This window comes from Cryptomeria japonica, chromosome 3 (assembly GCF_030272615.1).
Source record: "Cryptomeria japonica chromosome 3, Sugi_1.0, whole genome shotgun sequence".
In the NCBI taxonomy this organism is placed as follows: domain Eukaryota; kingdom Viridiplantae; phylum Streptophyta; class Pinopsida; order Cupressales; family Cupressaceae; genus Cryptomeria; species Cryptomeria japonica.
The window spans coordinates 126,334,795-126,357,142 of record NC_081407.1 but is presented as its reverse complement, the minus strand read 5'-3'; the positions used below and the strand labels follow the sequence as shown (position 1 = coordinate 126,357,142).

At 35.0% G+C, this 22,348-nt stretch overlaps 1 protein-coding gene across 1 annotated transcript; it reads right to left on the bottom strand.

Moving 5' to 3' along the window:
* Positions 1-3,128: 3,128 nt before the first annotated feature.
* LOC131066532 (leucine-rich repeat receptor protein kinase HPCA1) lies at positions 3,129-18,170 on the bottom strand. The gene is made up of 19 exons (XM_058001309.2): positions 18,083-18,170; positions 17,881-18,004; positions 17,541-17,612; positions 17,376-17,450; positions 16,936-17,007; positions 16,711-16,854; positions 16,525-16,599; positions 16,200-16,271; positions 16,017-16,088; positions 15,840-15,908; positions 15,678-15,752; positions 15,516-15,587; positions 15,255-15,383; positions 5,813-6,312; positions 5,558-5,713; positions 5,315-5,457; positions 4,094-4,316; positions 3,757-3,995; positions 3,129-3,620 (listed from the first exon to the last, which is right to left on the bottom strand). Exons 1-19 carry the CDS (start codon positions 18,168-18,170, stop codon positions 3,129-3,131), a joined length of 2,892 nt encoding a protein of 963 aa, XP_057857292.2.
* Between the last annotated feature and the right edge of the window lie 4,178 nt (positions 18,171-22,348).

Sequence of the window (22,348 nt, the reverse complement as noted above, 5' to 3'; positions counted from 1 at the left end):
AATTTAGAGGTAAGTATAAAAATTATTTTTTAATTATTTATGTCTTTTTATGAAATTACAAATAACAACTAAAAGTTATTCAAATAAAATTAAGTAATAATTAGTTATCTTATTAAAATTTTAATTTATTGTAGAGCAGTTATATTTTGAATTTTTATTTTAATCTATATAATACATTTAATTTTTCTCTCCATCTCTCTATCTTCCTCGCTCCCTCTCCCTTTCCATCCCCCTCTCTATCTCCACACCTCTCTCTCTATCACTCCCTCTTTCTATATCTCTTTATTTCTTATATCATATGTTTATCTCTCTCTTTCTCGCTCACACATTCCTTGTTACTCCTCCCCACCTCTATCTCAATATGTCTCACATTTTCACACACACTCCTTGTTTCTCCCTCCCTATCCCTATCTCTATCTCTCCCTTCTACTCTCTATTACCTCCTTATCTCTCTCTTGCTCCCTCTAGCTATATCTTCTCATCTCTCCCTCTCCCTCTATATCTATATCTATATCTCAATCTATGTGTGTGTGTGTGTGTATCCTTCTACCTCCCTCTATATATCACTTCTAGTATATTTATCTTTTTATGACTCCATCTCCCCCCTCTCTCACCGTCAATCTTTTCCAAGTTATATTTACTTCTCTATCTCTCCTTTCTATCCCTATTTCTCCCTCTCTCCCTCTCTTGTTATCACTCCCTCCTTTTATATCTCTCTACTTGTCTCTCCTCTCTATTTCTCTCTTTTCCTCTCCCTCTATCTCCTCCTCTCATTGTCTCCCTCCTTCTATCTCTATTTCTCCATCTCCCTTTTCCTCTCTCCTTCCAACTCTCGCTTTCTGGTGCAGTCACCGGTTAGGAGGAACCTCAAAGAGATCAATTCAGACCGGGCAACAAGAGTAAACACAATAAAACAACAAGATATGATGGAGGAAATGCATAACTGAATGAATTAGATCATGAAAAATGATTATAGATAATCGGTAACATCCAAATTACAAGATTCAGCTCATTGGTCTACTACATACATGCTCAATTATAGAATTGGTCAACTTCGGATCTCTAATTCTTGAGATATGTCTTCTATGTTCTATCTAACTGATTTATGATGCTAAATTACATTGATTTAAATGGTCAAGAGGGATCTGGTCAGCCCAAGAGGGATCAAATATCGAAGAACAAGATCGAACGTGTAAAACACCAAGTCAGCCTCTACCAAAGAGATTCCTCCGAAAAATCCACAGGAAGAAGTGCGGATGAAAGGGAAGGTCGACCACATGCCAAGGAACATTGGAATCAATGAACTAAAGCTCCACAAGCTACAAAAAGGATCCACAAGATTAGCCAATAGCAAATAGGTCCAAGCAGTTCCGGTGCCAAAAAGCTGTCTCAAAATCCAGAAGCGATAACTTGCTGAAAAATGATCCAAATGCTCTATGGTTTAGGAATAAGGAAGATGATCATGTTCACAAGAAAAATCCAACTCTGCAAGATCTAGTGAGCAAATGCAAGAAAATGCAAAAAGGAATATTGAAACTACAAAACAAAAAACAAACAAAAAAGAAATGTTTTTGGTTGATGCAAGATTGCCAAGAACCGGGGATGCTCTTGCATCACTCTCTATACATTTCTCCCTCTCACCCTCAATCTTTTCCAAGTTGTATTTATTTCTCTATCTCTCCTTTGTATCCTCATCTCCCCCTCTCTTTATCCCTATTTCTCCCTCTCTTGCTATCACTCCCCCCTTTTATATCTCTCTACTTCTCTCTCCTCACTATTTCTCTCATTTCCTCTCCCTCCATCTCTACCTATATCTCTCCACCTTTGGAAACATAACATGATCTTATTGGTAAGAGAACCTAGTTATCTTCTTGATTTAGAGTTTTGTTTGTGTCATGTTTGGATCCCTTTAACACATGATGCATAGTTGATTTTGAGATATCACTTCTAGATACAAACCTTGGATGCGCACACAAAACCATTTTTTAAATAGCCTACCAATTGATCCTACACACTAAATAGTTGTATGTAAAATAAACAAAATTTTCCCTAATTGATCTTCCACACTTCTTTGGTGTACCTATTGCACACCAAAGTGCAATTGCTAGTAAATATATAAATTATGTGAAGAGATATCATTATTGACATATCTATTTAATTTGTGTGTATATTGTTTAGGTGGAATAGTAGAAAAATTAAATAGATGCCTCTATAATGATATCTCTCCATATATATATATATATATATATATATAACATTTTTTTCTTCAAAATAACTAGAAAGCTTGCTACCCTCTCCATCTAGAAAGATTGTATTTAAGTCTATTACAAGACTTAACAATGCACCTTATTATGCAACCCTCCATGGCCATACAAAATTAGATGCTTTAACACAAATCAACTTTATATTAATATCTAAGTATTAAAAATGCTAAAAGTCCTTAAAAATGAATATTTAAAAATATAATTTCTATTATTAAATGATGTGAATTGATTATTAAATTTATGATAATTAATTTCATTGTGAAACAGTTAAAAATTAATTATATATAAATTTCCATGTAACCTCAAATACTTATTTAGTGTCAGAACCTCAACTCAAATTTAATCCAAATAATTGCTACAACTCTCAAAACAAGAATATTGAATTTGAAATTTTTATAAACCTCCAAATTTTCATAATGGCAAACCTTCAAATAGAACTTAATTGAAAATATAGGCATTCATGGTTGTTGACATCAAATTTTAATTATCATTATAAATTCGAGTGCATCAAGATAGTCAATTCTATTGTGAGTGTTTAGCTCTTTTAGGCATAGAATGTATTCTTAATGTGACCACATACACTAAGCAGCATATTAAGTCTAGAAAATGTCAGTCAATTCTAAACATTTAACACTTTTAAACCTAAAAATGTAAACTTAATGTATATGCCATTCCCACACACAAAACCTACTAATCAATTTATTCTAACACAGATAAAACTGTAACAATTCTAGGTCTTTACAAATAGTCCAAGTTCGGTTGAGGGCGTGGAAAGATTATTTGGAGTTGGGAAAATACATTGATCGATCCATAATATAAACAACTGTATACAAAGGTGCAGTTCCACGAACACAAGCTCAAAAATTACTTGGGTTCTACAGTTGGAGGCACAGCATATCCACCACTATCACTGTAATCAAATGAACCCGACGCAGAATCAGCAGAAGGACGAAGGGCGAACTTCCTGAATGCTAAACTACTTTCCATCTCTCTGTCGCCCTCTGTATCATTAGCTCCACACTTGTTCGCCATGGACTCAAGCTCCTTCACCACTTCACTCATTTTCGGTCGATTTACACTATTAGCTTCACAGCAACGCAGTGCTAAGCTTACAAAGCTTTCCAAAACACAGGGAGCAATGGGAGGGTTTCTGAGAATTGTATCCAACAGCTGTTGCTGCTCAAGGGCATTTACCCCTCCTCTGTGAATTGCAGTACCCACTTCTCGAACCAGATATTTCCCTCCTTCTATGGGCATCCTGGAAGTTAAAATTTCTAGCAGTACAACACCATAGCTGTACACATCGCTCTTCTGATTCAGCTGCTGTGTCATGTAATACTCTGGATCCAGGTACCCCTGCCCAGGCCCCAATCACAAAACCCTTAGATTTAAGACAAATCAAAATGTGTTTAGCAGTAGAAAAATTTCACATTTCAACAAGATTTTGTATGAATTTGAGTTTGATAGCTCTAGATTAAAGAACTGTATTCACCATTGTTCCCTTGACTTGAGTTGAGACATGTCCTCTGGCGCCTGAATTGGCTATGAGTTTGGAAAGGCCGAAGTCTGATACCTTGGGATTGAGATTTTCATCAAGCAGGATATTGCTGGACTTCACATCTCGGTGAATTATTGCGGGATTTGCATGATCGTGAAGGTAGGTTAATCCTCTAGCTGCCCCCAAAGCAATTTGAATTCTTTTCCTCCAATCAAGGTTTATCCCAGTTTTGCCTGTATCACAAAATTTGTATTCAAGAATCCAATGTTAATGTGGAGCAGAAAATTATTGATAAGTTTGGACTTTGAAGGCAGAACAGAAAGAGAAATACCTGAGAGATTGTCTCTGAGGGAGCCGTTTGTCATGTACTCATAGACAAGCATATGTTCCCCTTCTTCAAAACAAAATCCAATCAGTCCCACCAAATTCTTGTGATGAACACGCGAAAGAAGTTCTATTTCGGTCTTGAATTCGGCTCCACCCTGCAAAGATTCCTCTTTCGCTCTCTTCACAGCCACCATTTGGCCACTCGCCGCCAGCAGCCCCCTGTAGACCTGCACGTCAATACAAGGTAGTTCATTTCGCACTTGGAAAGAGAAGAAGCAACTTTTGAAACCCTAAAATTTATTATTTAGCAGAAGCAGAGGTTTAATGATTGGAAGGAGAGATTTATGATGGGAAGGGGAACATGATCTATGATCTTATGTCCTGTTCTAATTGTTTCATGTAAAGTTTAACATGGTAGCAAATCTAGATTAGGCTAGGAGCATCCAAGCATTTTATAGAACGGATTAAGGGGTGCTGAAAATAGTTCATATTTGGATAAAATATAGACTGGTTCTAGAGGGGTCAATATCTCAGTGATAGAGCACTCAACAGTAAATAGAAAGTTCCAAGTTTGAATCCTAACCGATTCATAAAAAACTCAACAAAACATACCACCATATTTGGTTAAGACAGGGTAATATAGAGAAGCAAGCCATGTAAAATTTGTTGGTAATAAGCTAGATTAGGACTGAAGATGAGTTAGTCCTATAGGAGCCAATAGTTCAATTGGTAGAACACTCTAGTAGCAAATGGAAGGTCCATGGAAAGTTTTAAGTTTGAATCCTAATTGATAATATATAAGTTATAATGATAGTTGGTTACGATAAGGTTGGTAGAGCACTCCAACAACAAATAAAATGTCCTAGGTTCAAATCTTAGATGATCTGGTCCATTAAAAGTTCAACATGGTATCAAAGCCAGCTAGGCTAGGAGCCCCAAGCACTTAATGTAGCTCAAAGTGATGTCGGTAGGACCAATAACTTAGTTGATAGACCACTCCGACAACAAACAAAAGGTTTTGGGTCCTGGTCTCTAAGCACTTAATGTAACTTCAAGAGGGATCAATAAGTCAAATCCAGACCAAAGATGGGTAGGTCCTATAAGAATTAATAACTTAGTTGATAGAGTACTCCAATAACAAATAAAAGAGTTTAGATCTGAATCTTAATTGATTCATGAAAAGCTCAACAGAAGGAAATCAGAAATGAAAGGAAATATGATATACCTTGCCATAGCCTCCAGAACCAATTTCATTCCGAGAGCAGAAATTATTTGTAGCCTGTCTCAGTTCTTCAAATGTGAACCACCTTGAACCTTTCAAAGTGGGAGCATCTCCGCTATATTCGCCGCTTGCAACTCCCCAAGATCCTGATGAAATATAAGCACTCCCAAACAGAAATCATTAAACTCACCTAGACACAATATGCAGATGCAATGGAATTAGCTTCTTCAACAAAAAATCTGTTACCAAATGGTCTGCTATTTTTAATTGCCTTTTTTGCTTTCTTTTTCAACATCAATATATAAATCCCCATGCCAAGGATGGCAAGAACTGACACGGCCGCACCGATTGCTATACCAATAATTGCGCCTGTACTTAGGCCTTTTGATCTGTTGGAAAGATCTGTAACAAAGAAGGCAATTTTATGTTTTAAAAATCTATAAAATAAGCAAACGATGGACATTGAAGAAGCAACAGTAAAAAGGAAGAACAATTTCTTACCATGAAACAGGTCGTCCAACGTCGGAAGGAAAAAGTAGGGTCCAAATTCCCCTGGTGACTTATAAGTATGCGAGCTTAAACTGTAACCAAGCATTACAATTTCTGATCGCTCAAAATACACATTCCCAACCGGTGGGAAAATCCGGAGGTGTATTGTGAGATATTCAATGGGGTCAAAATACATGCAGCAAAGTATGTATACCGATGACCCCTGCGGCAAACTTAAGTTATTCATCAGGGAATTCTCCAAATTTTGGAATCTGGAAATATTGCTCAGAGCTGAAAAGAAAGTAGATCTGAACACCAGATACCCCTCAAAGGGCATTGCACATTCGCAGTTACGTGGATCAATTTCCATGTTCTCTAATTCACATTTCAGACTTTCCCCACAATCTTTCATAGGAGTTGTGTGCACGGTGCTGTTTTCCGCCATTTGTGGATTACATACTTTGTCAGCTGATATGCTTGATCCTACACACGCTGGGTTTCCAGAAAGCTGACTGCCATTTCAAATGTAAGTAACAATTAAATTGAGGGAAACTATTCAAGTCATGTATTAATTGTTATAAGACCTCTTAAATAAATATGGACTCAAGAAAACTTTATGTATATATATAGGGAAGAGGGATCAGTAGTGGTGAGTGCTAGTTTTGTCAATCTTGAGTCATTGCATGGAATATCTAAGACCTTTGTTTTTAAGAAATGTAAAATGGACACTTATCTAGCTACAATTAAGGTATCCTAAAAATAACTTTTTAAATATTTGATCAAAGCTTAATCTAAAAATGTGTAGTAATTGAAAAAAATATCTCATTTGTTGTTAGTAAAATATCATATTTTTATTCAAAATACAACTTATATGCAATATAAATGGACCAAATACGTATTAGTAACCATAAATCTTTGTTATCTCTAACTTGTAAATCCAACATAAATGAATAAATAGTTGAACACAAAAAACTATTTGTTGTTATAGAAAAAAACACATTATTATAAAATACACCTTATATCCAACACAAATGGACCAATAGTTGAACACTAAAACTTGTTGAAAATCCTTCTCATTTCATGGAAAAATACAAAGTATTTTTTGTGCTCACCATTTATATTTGTAGTAAGACAAATTATTAATATGAAATACTCCAATGAATATACATTGCTACCTCAATAATTGTACACTTAGGAGAATATATATATATATATTTGTGATAAGACAAATTATTAATATGAAATACTCCAATGAATATACATTGCTACCCCAATAATTGTACACTTAGGAATAATTTTTATTTTTTTTTGTTGAAAATCCTTCTCATTTCATGAAAAATACAAAGTATTTTTTGTGCTCCCATTTATATTTGTGATAAGACAAATTATTAATATGAAATACTCCAATGAATATACATTGCTAACCCAATAATATGCATTGCAAGGGCATGAAGCCCCCGAGCTGCCAGCCCAGCAATAGATTTTTGTTTAAACAAGAATCTTATTTTATTAAATGAGCATCTTATTTTATAATGAAACACTTATAGTGGATAGTTATGATATTTTATTTCAAACAAAAAATTATTTGTTTCACTTGTTAATGATCACATATATCTACTTCTTATATAACATTTACAGGTTCTTATGTGTTCAAGTATAGGTCTATTTTGACCAACATTTGGTTTATTTTTTATTTAAATGCGGACTATTTATTTATAATATGTATAGTATAAATTGATGGTAAGATTGGATATTATAAGCACAATTGCTATAATGACTATTGAACCTTATACAACTACTGGCCCCTCTCCCTAATATGAAGTTGTGGAAGAAGGGTGCCATCTTTTATTTTAGTTTAAGTTAAGAAAAAGATTCATTCTTGTTCACTTTAATTTTTTTATTTTGATATTTTATATCAAAATAAAAAATAAAGTGATGTAGGGGAAGGGGTCTAGTTAGAGTTCATGTTTCAATGACTGTTCACTCCTTGTTCATCTAAATTCCTAGTTATTAAATTCAAAGAAATTTAAAAAATAATAATTAAAAGCTCATAAATATGTATCAATAGCCACCCAATTGTACCCCATTACTTAAAATTAGTAAACTTTAATTGAAGGAGTTGTGCAACTTTATTGGTACCCATAGCACACAACAACTGAGGCATTTGTCCATAAGTAATAGTATAAACAATTATTATAGGAAAATGTATTGGTTCTTAGAGGAAAACTTATTGGATTAGTTGTGCAAGTTTTTGAGGTGGTCATAGTGTACAATTATTGGGGCTTCTTTAAGTAGGTATCGAGCAACACTTCTAAATGACCACTTTTTGACCCTTGTATACATAATGAATCCCACAACATATGCTAGACTAATATAGTTAAGTTGGATACAAAGACATTAAAATATCTTTAAAATCTGATGTATCATTTAGAAGCTTAGAGTGCACAAAGTTAGCTATAATGGCTATTGGTACACTTCCCTTGCTACAACTAAAAATTTACTAAAATATTTCATATGTACTAATTGTTGTCTACTTTTGTACACCCATCAGTTAAAATTTTATTATTTATTTGGAAAAGTTGTGTGCTTTATTGTGGCATTTGTGTATAGGTATTGCTAAAAACATTTATTAGAAGAATATGTATTAAATTGGTTGTGCCTTTTTTTTGTGGTTGTAATGCATGGTTATTGGAGCATCTATGAATAAATATAGATTGCTACTTCTAAATTACCACTTTTTGACTTTTGTGCACATAATGAATCCTCCCGAGTTTGTCGTAATTACTTAGAAGTTGAAACAATAGCTTTAAGCTCTTAAGTCACTTACAAAGAAACTAATTTTTTTGTTGTTAAAATTGATGTAGCATTTAGGAGCTAAGGGTGTGTAAAGTTAGGGTGGGTGGTTATTGGATCCTTTCTCATACAAATGAATTAAAATATGTAGTAAGCATAATGGGTATATTTTGATATTAGTGATTTGATAAGGGGATGTGCTTTCTGTATGATTTTTCATCATTCTAGAAGCGCTTATATAATTATTATGAGATAATGCAATAAGAGGTGAAGTATAATAGTATGATTATGTTTACAAAATGATTGAGAATTAATATTTATTTTTTAAATATAAATATTTTCACTCTAAATTAAAAAATAGTATAGATATCTTAGTTACAAGAGATAATACTCTTTAGAGGCTTGCATTAAATATTTTATTTATGATAGATAAGTACCTTGAAATTAATCTCTCAATTGTTGTTTTAAATAGATATATTTAATTTAATGTTTTTGTATGCTAATGTTTTTGATTAGGTAAAACAAGTTTTGAAGGGGCCCTAGAACCCTTTACAAGAAGACTTTGTGGGAATTTGGAACCCACTAATAGAACACTACCAACATCTATAAGAAAAGGAAAAAAAACAACCCAACAACAATAGACCAAAAAGATAACAACATTAAAAAATCATCTGCAAAAGCATAAGGCTGAAACCACCACCAAGCTCAACTCTTAAAAAAAACAGCCATGGGTTTTAAGAAGGCTACCATAACCTTGAGAAAAGATACAATAGGTAAAAAATAGTCTACCTACAACCTACAAACAATAAAACATAAGAAATTGAACAACAAAAACCCCACTGAAACAATAACATGCCTAAACCAACAAACCACATTAATCAGTTTAGAAAAAGCACCCATGACATTACGATGCACTTTCAAGAAAATATTACCATCCTCAAAGTCCTTAACGCACTCATCGATAAAAAACACCCTTTGCATCCACCTCAATAGGATAAGAAGAGTATTGTCCAAAGGAATGACAACCACAACCCGCTTATAGAATCTCCAACCACCTCTTGCAAAATAAGTCTTCACCTCAATAGGACAATGGTGGAGAAAATAGACAAGTATAAATCAAAGAACAAAACAACCCATCACCTCCGAATCCACCTCAATAGAATAAACAAAGCTATGGGAACTAGATAGGATAGTAAGAGCCCCCTTTGAGCAAAACCATGACAAAGGAGTAAAAAACAACTTTCAGCAAAAGCCCTTAACCAAAAACTGCACAATATAATAGACCCTTGTAAACTAGTAGCCACAAGTAACCCCACAAAGAAAAGAAACTTGTGGGGGAGAGCCCACCAAAACAAGGCACAAGAGAGCCAAAGGCAAGATAAAAGAACCCTTGCTTGGAGCTAGAGAAGGAAAACGAGAAGATTCATCAAAGCCCCTTTCGCCAATGACAAAAACCATAAACCCTTCCCCACCCAATGCCACAACAACCAACATCTATCCGACAAGAGCCATTAAGGAATACGAGACAACATGAACCCAAATGTAGAACCTGCCAAAATAGATGAAACCAAGATAGAAGACCCCAAGCTAGGAGCTAAGAAAAGAAAGTGAGAAAGTTTGTTAAAGCTCCACTTGCCAATGGAAAATAACTCTCTCTTCACCACCCAACATCACATCAAAAAAGCATCCATCCACCAAAAATTGTCAAGGTGACAACCCCAAGCCAAAGAGTAGAGATCACACCAAAAATAACCAAGGAGGGTCTATGAACAAGAACAACCAAAGCTAGTCTAGAGTAACTTGATCTAGGAGAACAAGATCATGAAAGTGCCACCCACCAAAAAAAACACTTAAACTCTCCCCCATCCACCAACATTGCAAAAGACATTCTTCCACCCAACAAAAGGCAAACCCAAAATAGAATTCCATTGGAAACTAAACTGCAAATCTACTCGACACAAAGTAGATAAAGTACTAAACAATGGACAAGGAGAGACACTAAAATATTATCCTCCTCCAAAGAAGAAAATGCTTTAAATATGGCCACCAGAATAGAAGACTTCAAAATATGGTTCCAATAAGGGAGAAGGACTGTAGTAGATCACTCAAACCCGCAAACATTCTTGAAAATAGGAGCCAAGAAGAAAACCCAAACAAGGAAAATCCAAGGTTTGCAAAAATAAAGCAAAGCTACCAATGAGCCCTCAGCCAAAAGCATAGAGCCATCACACCCAGAAATAACATCAAAACCAACAATTCCTTCCAAGAACAAAACTGTAGCACTTGACCTCCACTCACAAAAAAGGAATAGGAAACATGTCATCCATTGTGAGAGACCACAATGAGCCTTCCACCGCGCAAAGCCATATCAAGCCCTCTGCAAGCCCGTAGTCATGCAAAGAAACAACATATTGTCAACTGCACAAAGAAAGAACAATCACACAACCGTACAGAAGCCAAGGAACAACCATCCCCATCATCTTTTGAATCCCCTACATCCTCACCCTCCTTCCCTACAACTCCTCTACCCAAAACCCTAGAACCACTCCTTTCTCTCTCACTCCCTCATTTTTTGAATAGTGTTGTCATGAGGCAAAATTCTATTCTAATGCTATGTGTAAATTATATTAATGTTATTTTTTTTATTAAGGGTAACGTAGGACTTTAGGGGACCCGAAACCCCATACAACAAGTTTTTGAAGGAACCCAAAATGCTCAAAGTTTATGGAGAACCCACTTATAAAATGTTGCAACAAGAAATAGCACAGACAAGTAGCAACCAACCCACATCCTGACACCATATACTAAGCATTAGAGAACCTGTTGTAAAAGAAAAAGGCCTAAGCCAACAAATCTGACTTCTCAGGCAATCATGAGAAAAGGGTTTTTCTAGGATCCCTTAAACTTAACAATGGGTTTTAACAAGGCTCCCATAACCTTCACCTCCAATAACATAAAAATATTACATAATAAATTTACAGTAAAAAAGTGTTTTGAAAAGGCTCCCATAACCTTCATCTATTCAAGAAAAGAGTAGCATAAAATCCCTTATAATATGGACTCTGTCGAAAAGTGGCCACTTCCCTCTTACCCTACAACTAGACCTCACCTGCACAACCAAACTCCACCTTGCTAGGATACAACACCACCTCAATAGGAAGGGCGAGAGAGGGGAAAATTTGCAGTGAAGACAATCCCACAACTACACCCTCATGATGAAACTCCACCTCCATAGGAGACCACTCCACCCCAATAGGAAAAACACGAAAGGGAGCCAAGAAAGTAGCAATATAGGCCCTCAATAGATAAAGAATAGTAACAACAAATAGGACCTTCTCAAAACCTACACGAGCATGAATCCACCTCGAACAAGAAGGAGAAACCCTCAACTAGAAACATATCAAAACAAAAACTACCCCAATGGACATGGGGGTGAGAAGTAGAACCTAGAGGAGATACCTGAAAACCCTCCTCGCAACTTTTTTTGCACTAGAATAAAATCGTAAAACAAAAATAGTAAAAGCCACCAAAAATAGGCACCATCAAAATGAAGGCCAACAACACAAACCAAGGGAGCTCATCAACACCCCCCCCCCCCCCCCCAAATCGCCTCCTATTACTAAGGACAAGGAGGTGTCCATCAAAGATAGATTAAGAAAAAAAAAATCTCCTTACCACAGACTCCAAGGGTCACCAAAGAATGATAAGTACTAAAGGGAGAAAATACCAAAGCCTCAACCTCAGACCAAGTAGATAAAGCACCCAGAAGCTTAACCAATCTCCCAAACAAGGAAATAGTCCCCAAAACAGAAGCAAAACCGGCTTTGAAACCAAGCAAGGCCACAAAAAAGGTAGAAGAATCCAAGCATAGTAATAGGAAGGGGAAGGGGATGAGATTATTAAATCTCTTCCTCTTAAAAAAATTTCAAACCCAACCACTCCCAACAACACAATAGCTTAAAACCAGCCATCTAAATCTAAGAGCCCTTCTTCCAAAAATTGGCAAAACCCCATCATAGAAAGATAGGTTGAGAGCCTAAGAGCTGAAACACCAATGCCCAAACAAGCCACAAACACCAACAAAAAGAACCCAACACAAACAATTCCCAAAGAGGGAGCAAACAAAGAGCAAAGCTCCAACCAGCTGTCTAAGAAAGAGGCCTCAACAAAAATCCCAACTAGAGTAGAGGAAAAGCCATAATTAGGATCCCAAATTGGCACCAGGGAAAAACCTCAAAGGGTCCTAGAAATAAAAAAGACTAGAGCTGCCTTAGAGAAACCAAAGCTAGTTGAGCCCACACCAAAATTGACATAGACCAAGATAGATCTATTAGAAATAGTGTCCATGGGCTCAGAAAAACCCCAACACATGCCTCCAACCTTTCCCACAACCAAGCCCTTTGAAGATCTAGAGACAATAAACACAAACCCTTCCATACACAGAAAGAAGAGACCAAGCTCTATCTTCGTGCGACTAGGATCGAACACACCAAAGACAAGACTGGACGTGATAATATAGCCCACCAACCCAAATACTTTCTCAACATCAACAAAACCACCTAGGCGAGAAACCTAGGCAAAATCCAACCCCTAGCCATCAACATCATCATCGCTCTTTGCAACATCACCCACGCCAGAAACCCTAGCAGCTAAATACCTGCCACTCCCACACTCCATCTTTTTATATTAATGTTATGTTAATGAGGATACTTATATTTAAAAATAATTACTTTTTAAAATAGTTGCAAAGACCTTTGAAATCAGTGTACATTTATTTATGTAAATTTAATCTATTATTATTTTAAACTATCTTTTTTAATATGATCGGTGAAGGTTGACTAGTATCGAGGCATTAATTTAATTGACATAATAGAAACACTTAAAAATAGAGATTTTAGCATCCAATAGCCATAACATTAATGTATGATTTGACAACACCGTTTGTTGTAGGTTGGCTTTTTAGAAATTTTTAAAACTTAGATTATTGTTGTAAAATAGCTCACAAAAAGCCATGCAAAGATAGATTAATTTTTGCGAATTGGATGATTTTACAAATAAGCCACCCCAAAATTTGTATAACTTCCAAGTTATGTGTAACATGCAATCATGCCACTCTAAGTGGGTAAGTGGAGAAGGATTTTAATTTTTTTTCAAAAGTATTGGAAGAAAATAGTGGAACCTACTTTTAATTGTTATAAAATTTTGGTTTAGAGAATATTCATATATATTTTAACTTTTGATTTGTGATCTATGTAATAATTTATTAATAAAATCAAGGAGTATTTATTACATGTATAATAAAAGAGTGATCTTTTAAATTTGAGATTTTGTCGTGAAAATTGTCAAATCCTACATATTATTCAAGAAAGTTAATCACTACAAATATTATAGAAAGAGTATGAATAGGGAAAAATACCTTCATTTTTAATGACCTTTGACATTTAGTTATATATTTTCTTGCATTTCTTATAGATGATGGTAAATTGTTGATTATATTAGAAAGGATAAAAAAATATTTCAAAGTGATGATTCATATTGAATCATATAAAAATGAAGCATGGTAATCTTAGAAAATTCTAAAGGATTTATATGATAAACAACTATCACATGGACATGTGTACAAAGATGAGGATTAGAAAGTGACCAAAAATATTTTGTGGTCCAACTAACATATAATGTGAGCACATTATAATGCACTCACAATGTGTGAATCATAAAATTAAAAAAAGACACTCAAGTAAATTTTTACTTTTAGACCATTATTTTTTATATCTATACACAAAAAACATAAGCATGTTATAATGCAATCACATTATCTTTCACTTTCAAAATTATTGATTCTTAGGGTTGGATTTGCATGGGTCATCCAACCCAAAGGGTTGGACTTGCATGACAATACCCAATGACATGTTTCCTATTAAATATATATATATAAAAGTTGATCTATAAAAATGTCAAATTTGCATATTAATGTTATTCTAGTGAATGTAGTCATATATGAATAGTAACATCATATAAGATACTTGAAAAGTTTAGGAAGTCAAAGATGTGCTTTTATAAAAACCTTTCAAATAACTGTAAATCTATTTTGACAAGTTTAATACTATTATTTTCTTTTTAGTACAATTATATTGTGAGCATCTTTATTCTTTTTCTCTTTAATCTAAAAGATATGACATTATGACCATAATTTATGAACAATTCTCTAAAAACGTATGTAAGTGATGTGTTGTAATCAAATACCAACTATCCCATGTAAGAAATTGATATCTTACAATAATGCACTACTACAGCACTCCAACTATTTCCTTGAAGACCTATGTCTTATGCAAACAATAATGTTTGAATCAATATACCAATTATTTATATAAACAACTTTAATATAAATGTCAATGAAAACTAAATAAATTTTTTGTATATTTTCTTCAAAATACATTTAATGTAAACAAAATAAAATAACACTAATAATTGACATTAAGAAAACAATATTCTTAAAACATACAAATGTAAAAAAATTAAAACAATTTATTTTTAAAAATGTACAAAACTTAAATAGTTATTAAAATAACAGAAATTCAAACTCTTATGAAATTAAAATCAAGTGTTTTTCCCTTTGAAAAAATTATCTGATCATTAATCTAGCCAGTTAAGAAAACCTTACACTTCCATGGTCTGATTTCGCAAGAATGCACTGCCGATGTTGTTGTTCCGTAAATCTACTTCTTGCAGCCTCGGGCTTGTTATATTGGTGAAATCCACATTCCCATTGATGGAATTCTTTGCCATTCTCCTACTCATTTTAAAGACAATCAGATCTTATAAGTCTTTTAAAATCACTGTTGTTTCTGAATTAGAACATTTGTGAGCTTTTTATCAACAGTTCGAGTTACACTCAATGATAAGGATATCTCAGTATACTCACAATGTCTCCAATGATGGCAAATTTAAAAGGCTGGGAGGTAATGGTCCGTTCAAACTTCCATTTTCCATTTCACTGGTAAGATATTCGAATCAGTATATATTAATATTCTTCTCTAGTCCATTTACACAATGTTTCATAAGCATTTGATTACTCTGGACTTACACTGTCGTTAACAATTCTGCCGAAGAAATCCATTCAGGAACAACGGATACTTCAAACGAATTGTTGCTAAGATCCCTGCCAATACCACACACCAAAATATCATCGATAAAGAAAAACATAGATATAGCGCCGCCATTGGAGCTAGTTTACACTTTGACTTACAAGTATTGGAGGTTTATCAGGCCAGACAAATCAGGAATTTGACCGCTCAGTTTATTGTTTGAAAGACGCCTGAAACATTTGAAACCAGAGAAGATTTATACTATATATACTATCTCCATTAATTGTAAATGTTGTTGCATCTTTATCTGTATGAAATATCAAATCATGGAATCTTACAGTTCGCCTAGTTTCCTCAAGGAGCTAATGTTTGACGGTATTGGACCCTCCAATTGGTTTCCATCAAGCCTCCTGTTAGAATCCCTTTCAGTAAGATGGTAGATAAAATTTTGAAGAGAGCAGTTGTGAAGAATGAGAATCAACGAAGCGAAAATCTAACAAGGGACAAACATCCAGACTCACAAAATTGTGACGTTCTTGAGAAGACCAACTGTTGAGGGTATCGTTCCAGTTAGAAGATTTTGATCGAACAGTCTGCACATTATATGGTGTAAAAATGAAATCTAATATAAACGATTTAGATGGTTCATCTGAAATGATCTATTAAAAAAGAGAATTCAAATGAACCACTTGGTATATTTTCTAAGTCTAGTCCACTAAATCATCAAAATGAATCAAAACTTAAAATATAATGTTAAAATTTGACCCACACAAACCAAACTTAAAATATAATGTTAACACAAACCAAATCATTTGTATTAAAAAATACTAGGAAATTTGTACTTACACATGTAGGATGGTCATGTTTTCGTGGAAAATTTCTGGTGGAATGGAGCCTTCCAGCCGGTTTTTATTAAAGTGGCTACAACAAATATTCAAGGCAAGTGTCCTGATTAGGAGCCCAGTATAGTATTGCAGGACTCTACAGAGATGATTAGCAGGAAAAAAGTTCTAAAAAAAACACAAAGCTTACAAGTGACCACAGGCATGAAGATTCCCGAGCTCGACTGGAAGTGTTCCAACAAAATTATTGTTGGCAATGTCGAACCAGAAGAGTCTAGTAAGGTTACCCAAGGCGGCGGGAAGACTTCCACCCAATTTGTTTAAATTTAAATCCCTGTTAAATTTCAGCTTCAACATATCATGTAAAGTATTAATTTGTGAGCAATTATCTTGGAATTAATGCAAGTTTTCTTACAGAAATATAAGCCTTCGGAGATTGCCAAGCTCTTCTGGAATGCGCCCAGTGAAATTACACCCAATTAACACCCTGTAGACGCCACACATTTTTAACATGTTTAATGGTATCAAATTTTCATAATTCACTAGAATGTCAGTCAATTCTGAGTGTTTAATTACTCTCCATAATCCATCATCAGAATGTTAGAGAGCATCAATACTGATGGATCATGGATTGAGAACCAAAATGTTGATGCTAAAAAATCTCTCACAGTTGAATCTAGAAACAGCAATGACATGTTCAATACTGAAAGAGACAGGAATGTGTTCTTAAAAATAGATTACAAAATGTAATCTGAAATGTTCATATGAAAAATTAATACACAATCTAATTCAGAAACCATTATTCGAATAACTATCCATTCGATAATGTGATTATTGCAAGGTAGGAATGCTCACAGCTGCTGAAGGCTGTGCAAGTTTCCTAAAGTTGGTGGAATTGGTCCTGTCAAGCCTGGATTGTACGACAAATCTCTGCAACAATAGCTTTCTTTGATTAATCCACAGTTTAATCCAAGGCCCAACAAAAGGTTAATTCAATTATAATTAATGTATCGAACTTACAGAGTTTGGAGACCTGTAAGGCCTCCAATTTCAGGAGGCAGTTCTCCCACTAGACCCATTGTAGATAGTTGTCTGTAAAAGAAATTTAGGCATGTGAGGCGCACAAGCATCCAACAATATGCAAGATAAAACCGAAGAGGTAGAAACTGTTAATATATATTAATTTCTTTCACTTATAGTTTTTAATTTTTTAGTTCATAATGTAAGTTTTGTATGATAAATTTCTAAGTCTTTGATATATTTAATCTAATCTTAATCATTGAATCGTGAAGCTCTTCTAGTTTCTTAATCAATCACACAATTTATTTGTATATTTCTGTAGAAACATAGACCAGCTTACAGAGAAGCTACTCGAGAACCATCACAAGTAAGCCCAGTCCAATTTGAAGCGCAAGGATCTACGCCTTCCCATGCCAATCCACGCGAATTTCTCCATTGCCCTTGCACCAATCTCAATGAAGACACTGGAATACATACATTCCAAGAATACATCAAAGCTATTTCTTCTAAGCAGACAAACAACTCATTTTACCAAACCTTACCATCTCTAGGGTCTGTGACTCCTGCAGCAACAATCTCAAGATAGAGAGAAACAATGATGAACAGAAAATTACAGTAGAAGCCAGCCATCGTTCAAACAATGATCAGAAAAGATGAAAGCTTGCATATCAATGGTTCTAATAAAATATATCCTTTGGGGTTTTAATTTTTTTTATTTTATTATGTTAGAGATCTACTCGGGTACCAAATTTGGCAGGCAGAGACTTGGCAACTAAAATGAGTAGAATTGACTTGGGCAAACTATAAAAAAACAATTGAACTATTGTAGCAATTAACAAAGTTTTTAACCCTCATTTTTTATTGGAGACGACTCAGACAAACATGGGGATGGATGTGAGGCGTGGGATTTTTTTAACGATGTAAACTATGTTATGATAATCGTTGACCTTCTAAACCAGTGATTATACGTTAAACAAGCAGGCATGATTCCCTCCTTTCTTTAAAGAGAGACAAATTCAAGAAAGCGAAAGCAAACCCAACCTTATCGTTTCTATTACTAAATACTCTGAAAACGAGGTCTCTTGACTTTTTGATTGAGAGTAGTTAAACTGATTCATCTGGTCGTCTTCTGGTTGGGGATATTTTTTTTTAGCTATGCGTTGATTAGTCTTCCTCTCGGACGGCAAAATACTAATATTTGACCTCAGTAATCAATGATTTGGTAGAGTTGAGTGCATTGATTCCGTTGAAGTAGAGAACACCTTGTGAATCACTTTAAAAAAAGCTATCACAATTTGTGGCTACCCAGTCAAGTAAAATGAATGACATATAAAGGGAGTATTCAAAAAAAAAAATACCCAGTCAAGTAAAATGAATGACATATAAAGGGAGTATTCAAAAAAAAAAAAGCTAAGTGTTTCTGTTGTATGCCATGCATTTAGTTGACTGCATCGAAAAAATTTCACAACGAAGAATAATTGTTAGTATAGATTGAGAGTGGAATATTGATCATGCTCACAAGGGATATGTGTTGTGTATAATTTAATATTTTTTATTTTAGTTTTGTGATATTTTTGGGTAATATTTTGAATGTAGGATTCTAATATATGATTTGATAGGATAATTTTAATGTATTTATTAATTTAAGATATGATTTTTAGGTGATTAGAATTGTAATTTTACAAATTTTATTGGATAAATTTGAAATGTAAGTGTTGATGGACATCAATCAAGATTTGGAGCTAAGATTTATAATCAAATAGTGGATAATTAGGTATCAGAGAGTGAATTTTCTTCACTTTAAGTTCTACTAGGCCTAGTGAAAGGTGAATACTTGTCATTTTATTTAATAAATTGTAAATGCATTTATATAGGAGATATACAATTGATATAATTTGTAACTACCACAAGCATAACCATAAGCTAAGTGGTGGTAAACAATGTAATATTCTATGCTAACATTCCCCCCTTGTTAGATTGTTCTTGCAAATCTTTTGAAACAACTCAAATTTCACCATGCCAAGAGAGCCTCCCCAAGTTTTACATAACACAATCAAAACATGTTGATTACACACAACAAATAAACATTTTTTATAAGATTTTTTTTAAGGAACATATCTTGAATTACGTGGAACTCCATCAAGATACCTCGTAACCCTTGGAAGGGTGTAGCACTCAAGTTGAATTCCTCAATTCCAGATTACCATCTCCCTAAACACCTGAATCACAAATCCCCTAAATTATTGGAAAACAATCCATTGTTCCAACAAGTTGTCTCGTGACCCTAAAAAAGGTGTAATTCCTCATATGTATAGACTCCAAAACTATCTAGACAACAATCCATATTGAGTTCTCCAAATCCCTTACCTATCTTAGAAAAAAAAATTCACAATATCTGGACTATGCAGGTAAGATGGCATCGATGACTAGTCTAAATGTAGAAAAATATCCACATAACTTGATGCTCCCATCATCTGCAGCTACTCCTCAAGTGAATATAGTCAATGGGATGTATGACACTCAACACTCACAGAAGGATCATTAGGTGGATCCAAATGTGCAGCAACAAAATGATAAGTAGAAGGATCTATATAATGATCCAACCATCCAATAGCTTAATGATATGCAGGTGGCTCGGGCTATGCAACATTGCCAAAGTGATGAGAATGTTGCAAAGATCCTACAGCCTAGTTGGACTCTGAATGTGAATGACAAATGCTAGCCACACATACACTAACCTTATGTAAAGGGATCCCATGATCTAATGAAATAAAAGCATATGCCTCCAGTAGGTCCTTAGAAAAATAATTCATATTACTTCGAACTAGACCCTCTCTTGTAATATTATCAATGTCAGCGGGTGAAGGGATGCCCACAACAACATATGGATCGATGGGTGTTGATGATTTGGATCATGGATGATGCAGCAAATATTGGCCCACACGATCCACAAATATCTTAAAAACCTCAATTGCAATATCAACAACATTGTCAATTGATTCTCTTTGGGAAGCAATGAAAACTTGGTTTGTAATAGGGTCTAGTATTAAAGAGATACCAGACAACCTCTCCCCCAAAAAGGTCCTATAAGCCGGAGGCTCTTGATCTACTCAACGATAAGGCTCCTTATCAGAAACCTTACCACATTCCTAACTAAAATATGGTGGTAGATTGCAATAGTTAATAGTAAGGCCTAAATGAACCTCAATGTATAATTGTTGTGCAAAATATAATGGAATTTGGTTGTTATTTGGATAACAAAAATGAGCTACATGAAAGCATGGGTTGATCAATGGGACCATCTAAGGTCCCACACATCTAGTGACTTGGTATGCCCTCACCTAAGATCTATCATCATAACGTGGCAAACATTATGATTTTATAATTCCTTTGGGGATATTAAGTTGAACTATAGAAAAACGAAGATCACTAGTGACCTCTTGTCACATGTGGGTAAGAATAGAGGCTAACGTATCACCACAATAGACACATGTCATGATTAGTGTAATTTTAATGCACTGCAAGATAGCTAAAATTCTCTAATAATTATCCCTGTAAATTTTCATGTTTTTGATAAGGATAAACGGGTTTTACAAGGACCCGAAACCTAAAGTTTTACGACAGTCGGCCAACAGCCAACTCAGCAAGAAACAACAACAAAACAAGGGACCAACCCTGAACAAAAACAAAGACAAAAGAAACACAGACAAGCAAGCCAAAGCAAAAAATCTCTCAGTTGAGCGAGAGCACCAGATCCTTGTTCTTTTGGATGGAAATCCTGTTGATTTCCTCAAGCTCCTCCATGATGAATCTGGAAGTACCCTTATTGCTGCTTCTGCTCCTGGTTTTGAAACCGGGTCTCATGGTTTTGTTGTCTCCACTAGCCACATCATCTCCACCAAGTTCTTTCACTAGGTCACTGTGGAAGGATCTATAATCAGCAACCATCTCGTTAATCTTTTCCAGCCCCTCAATGTTGTTGTTCATGGTTTCTTTACTAATGTCGACCAAATTCTTGAGATTTTTCTTAATCTTAGCCATGGATTATTCCACCTTATCAATCCTTTTTTCATGGTTACATTTCATAACCTCAATATTCTGAGAGATTTTTTTAGTCATGATCATGAGTTTTTTCGGCTTGTTGGGTTCTGGGGAAGCAGTGAAAATGTCAATTATTTCTTTAACCCCCATCTTGAGGGTGTCGATTTCGTGCTCAACTCACTTCCAGTAGTGCTCCTAGCTTTTGATGGCTTCCATGACAAGATTCATCAAACTACCATCTTTCCCCTGATTGTCTTTCTGGACATTGATAGGGATGTCCAATTTAATCCCTTGGTGTGTAATATTCGGGTTGAGATCCTTCGCTGCCAACTTTTTCTTTTTGGTGAGGGGTTCGGCCTTGGAGATCAACTTGCTAGTGGTTTTGTATTTACTAGTTGCCCATCTGGGGGGGTTCTTGCTGCCGGGCGTCTCAGGAGTGACCATCTTGTCCTTTTCATCCGCAGGTTTGTATTCAGGGTCATCAGCAGGAACCCCACTATCATCTAGGTCCATCTCCGAATCAGAGACGTCTTGGACCTCCGTCTACAAACCAATCTTGGCAAGTGGGGGCACAATTTCAAGGGATTTGGCATGTTCCATGATAAGGATGATAAGTTCCTCATGAAGAATAGGGTTGCTAGGGTTTTCTAGGTGCTTTTCCAGGCTATTCTCAAGGGAGGAGGCAAGATAGTAGGGAATAGAGATAATTTTACCATGGTGAAAATGATTTAAAATAGTGAAATGGTAGGAGAAGACACTTGCATACC

What these genes read in the sequence shown, in the direction of transcription:
- LOC131066532 (XM_058001309.2), bottom strand. Translation starts at nt 18,170, where the DNA reads ATGGCTGGCTTCTACTGTAATTTTCTGTTCATCATTGTTTCTCTCTAT. An exon ending in CTCCGAAGGCTTATATTTCT is followed by an intron (nt 16,855 to 16,935) that starts GTAAGAAAACTT and finishes GAAATTTAACAG; the next exon opens with GGATTTAAATTTAAACAAAT. An exon ending in CTCAAGTCAAGGGAACAATG is followed by an intron (nt 3,621 to 3,756) that starts GTGAATACAGTT and finishes GGGCCTGGGCAG; the next exon opens with GGGTACCTGGATCCAGAGTA.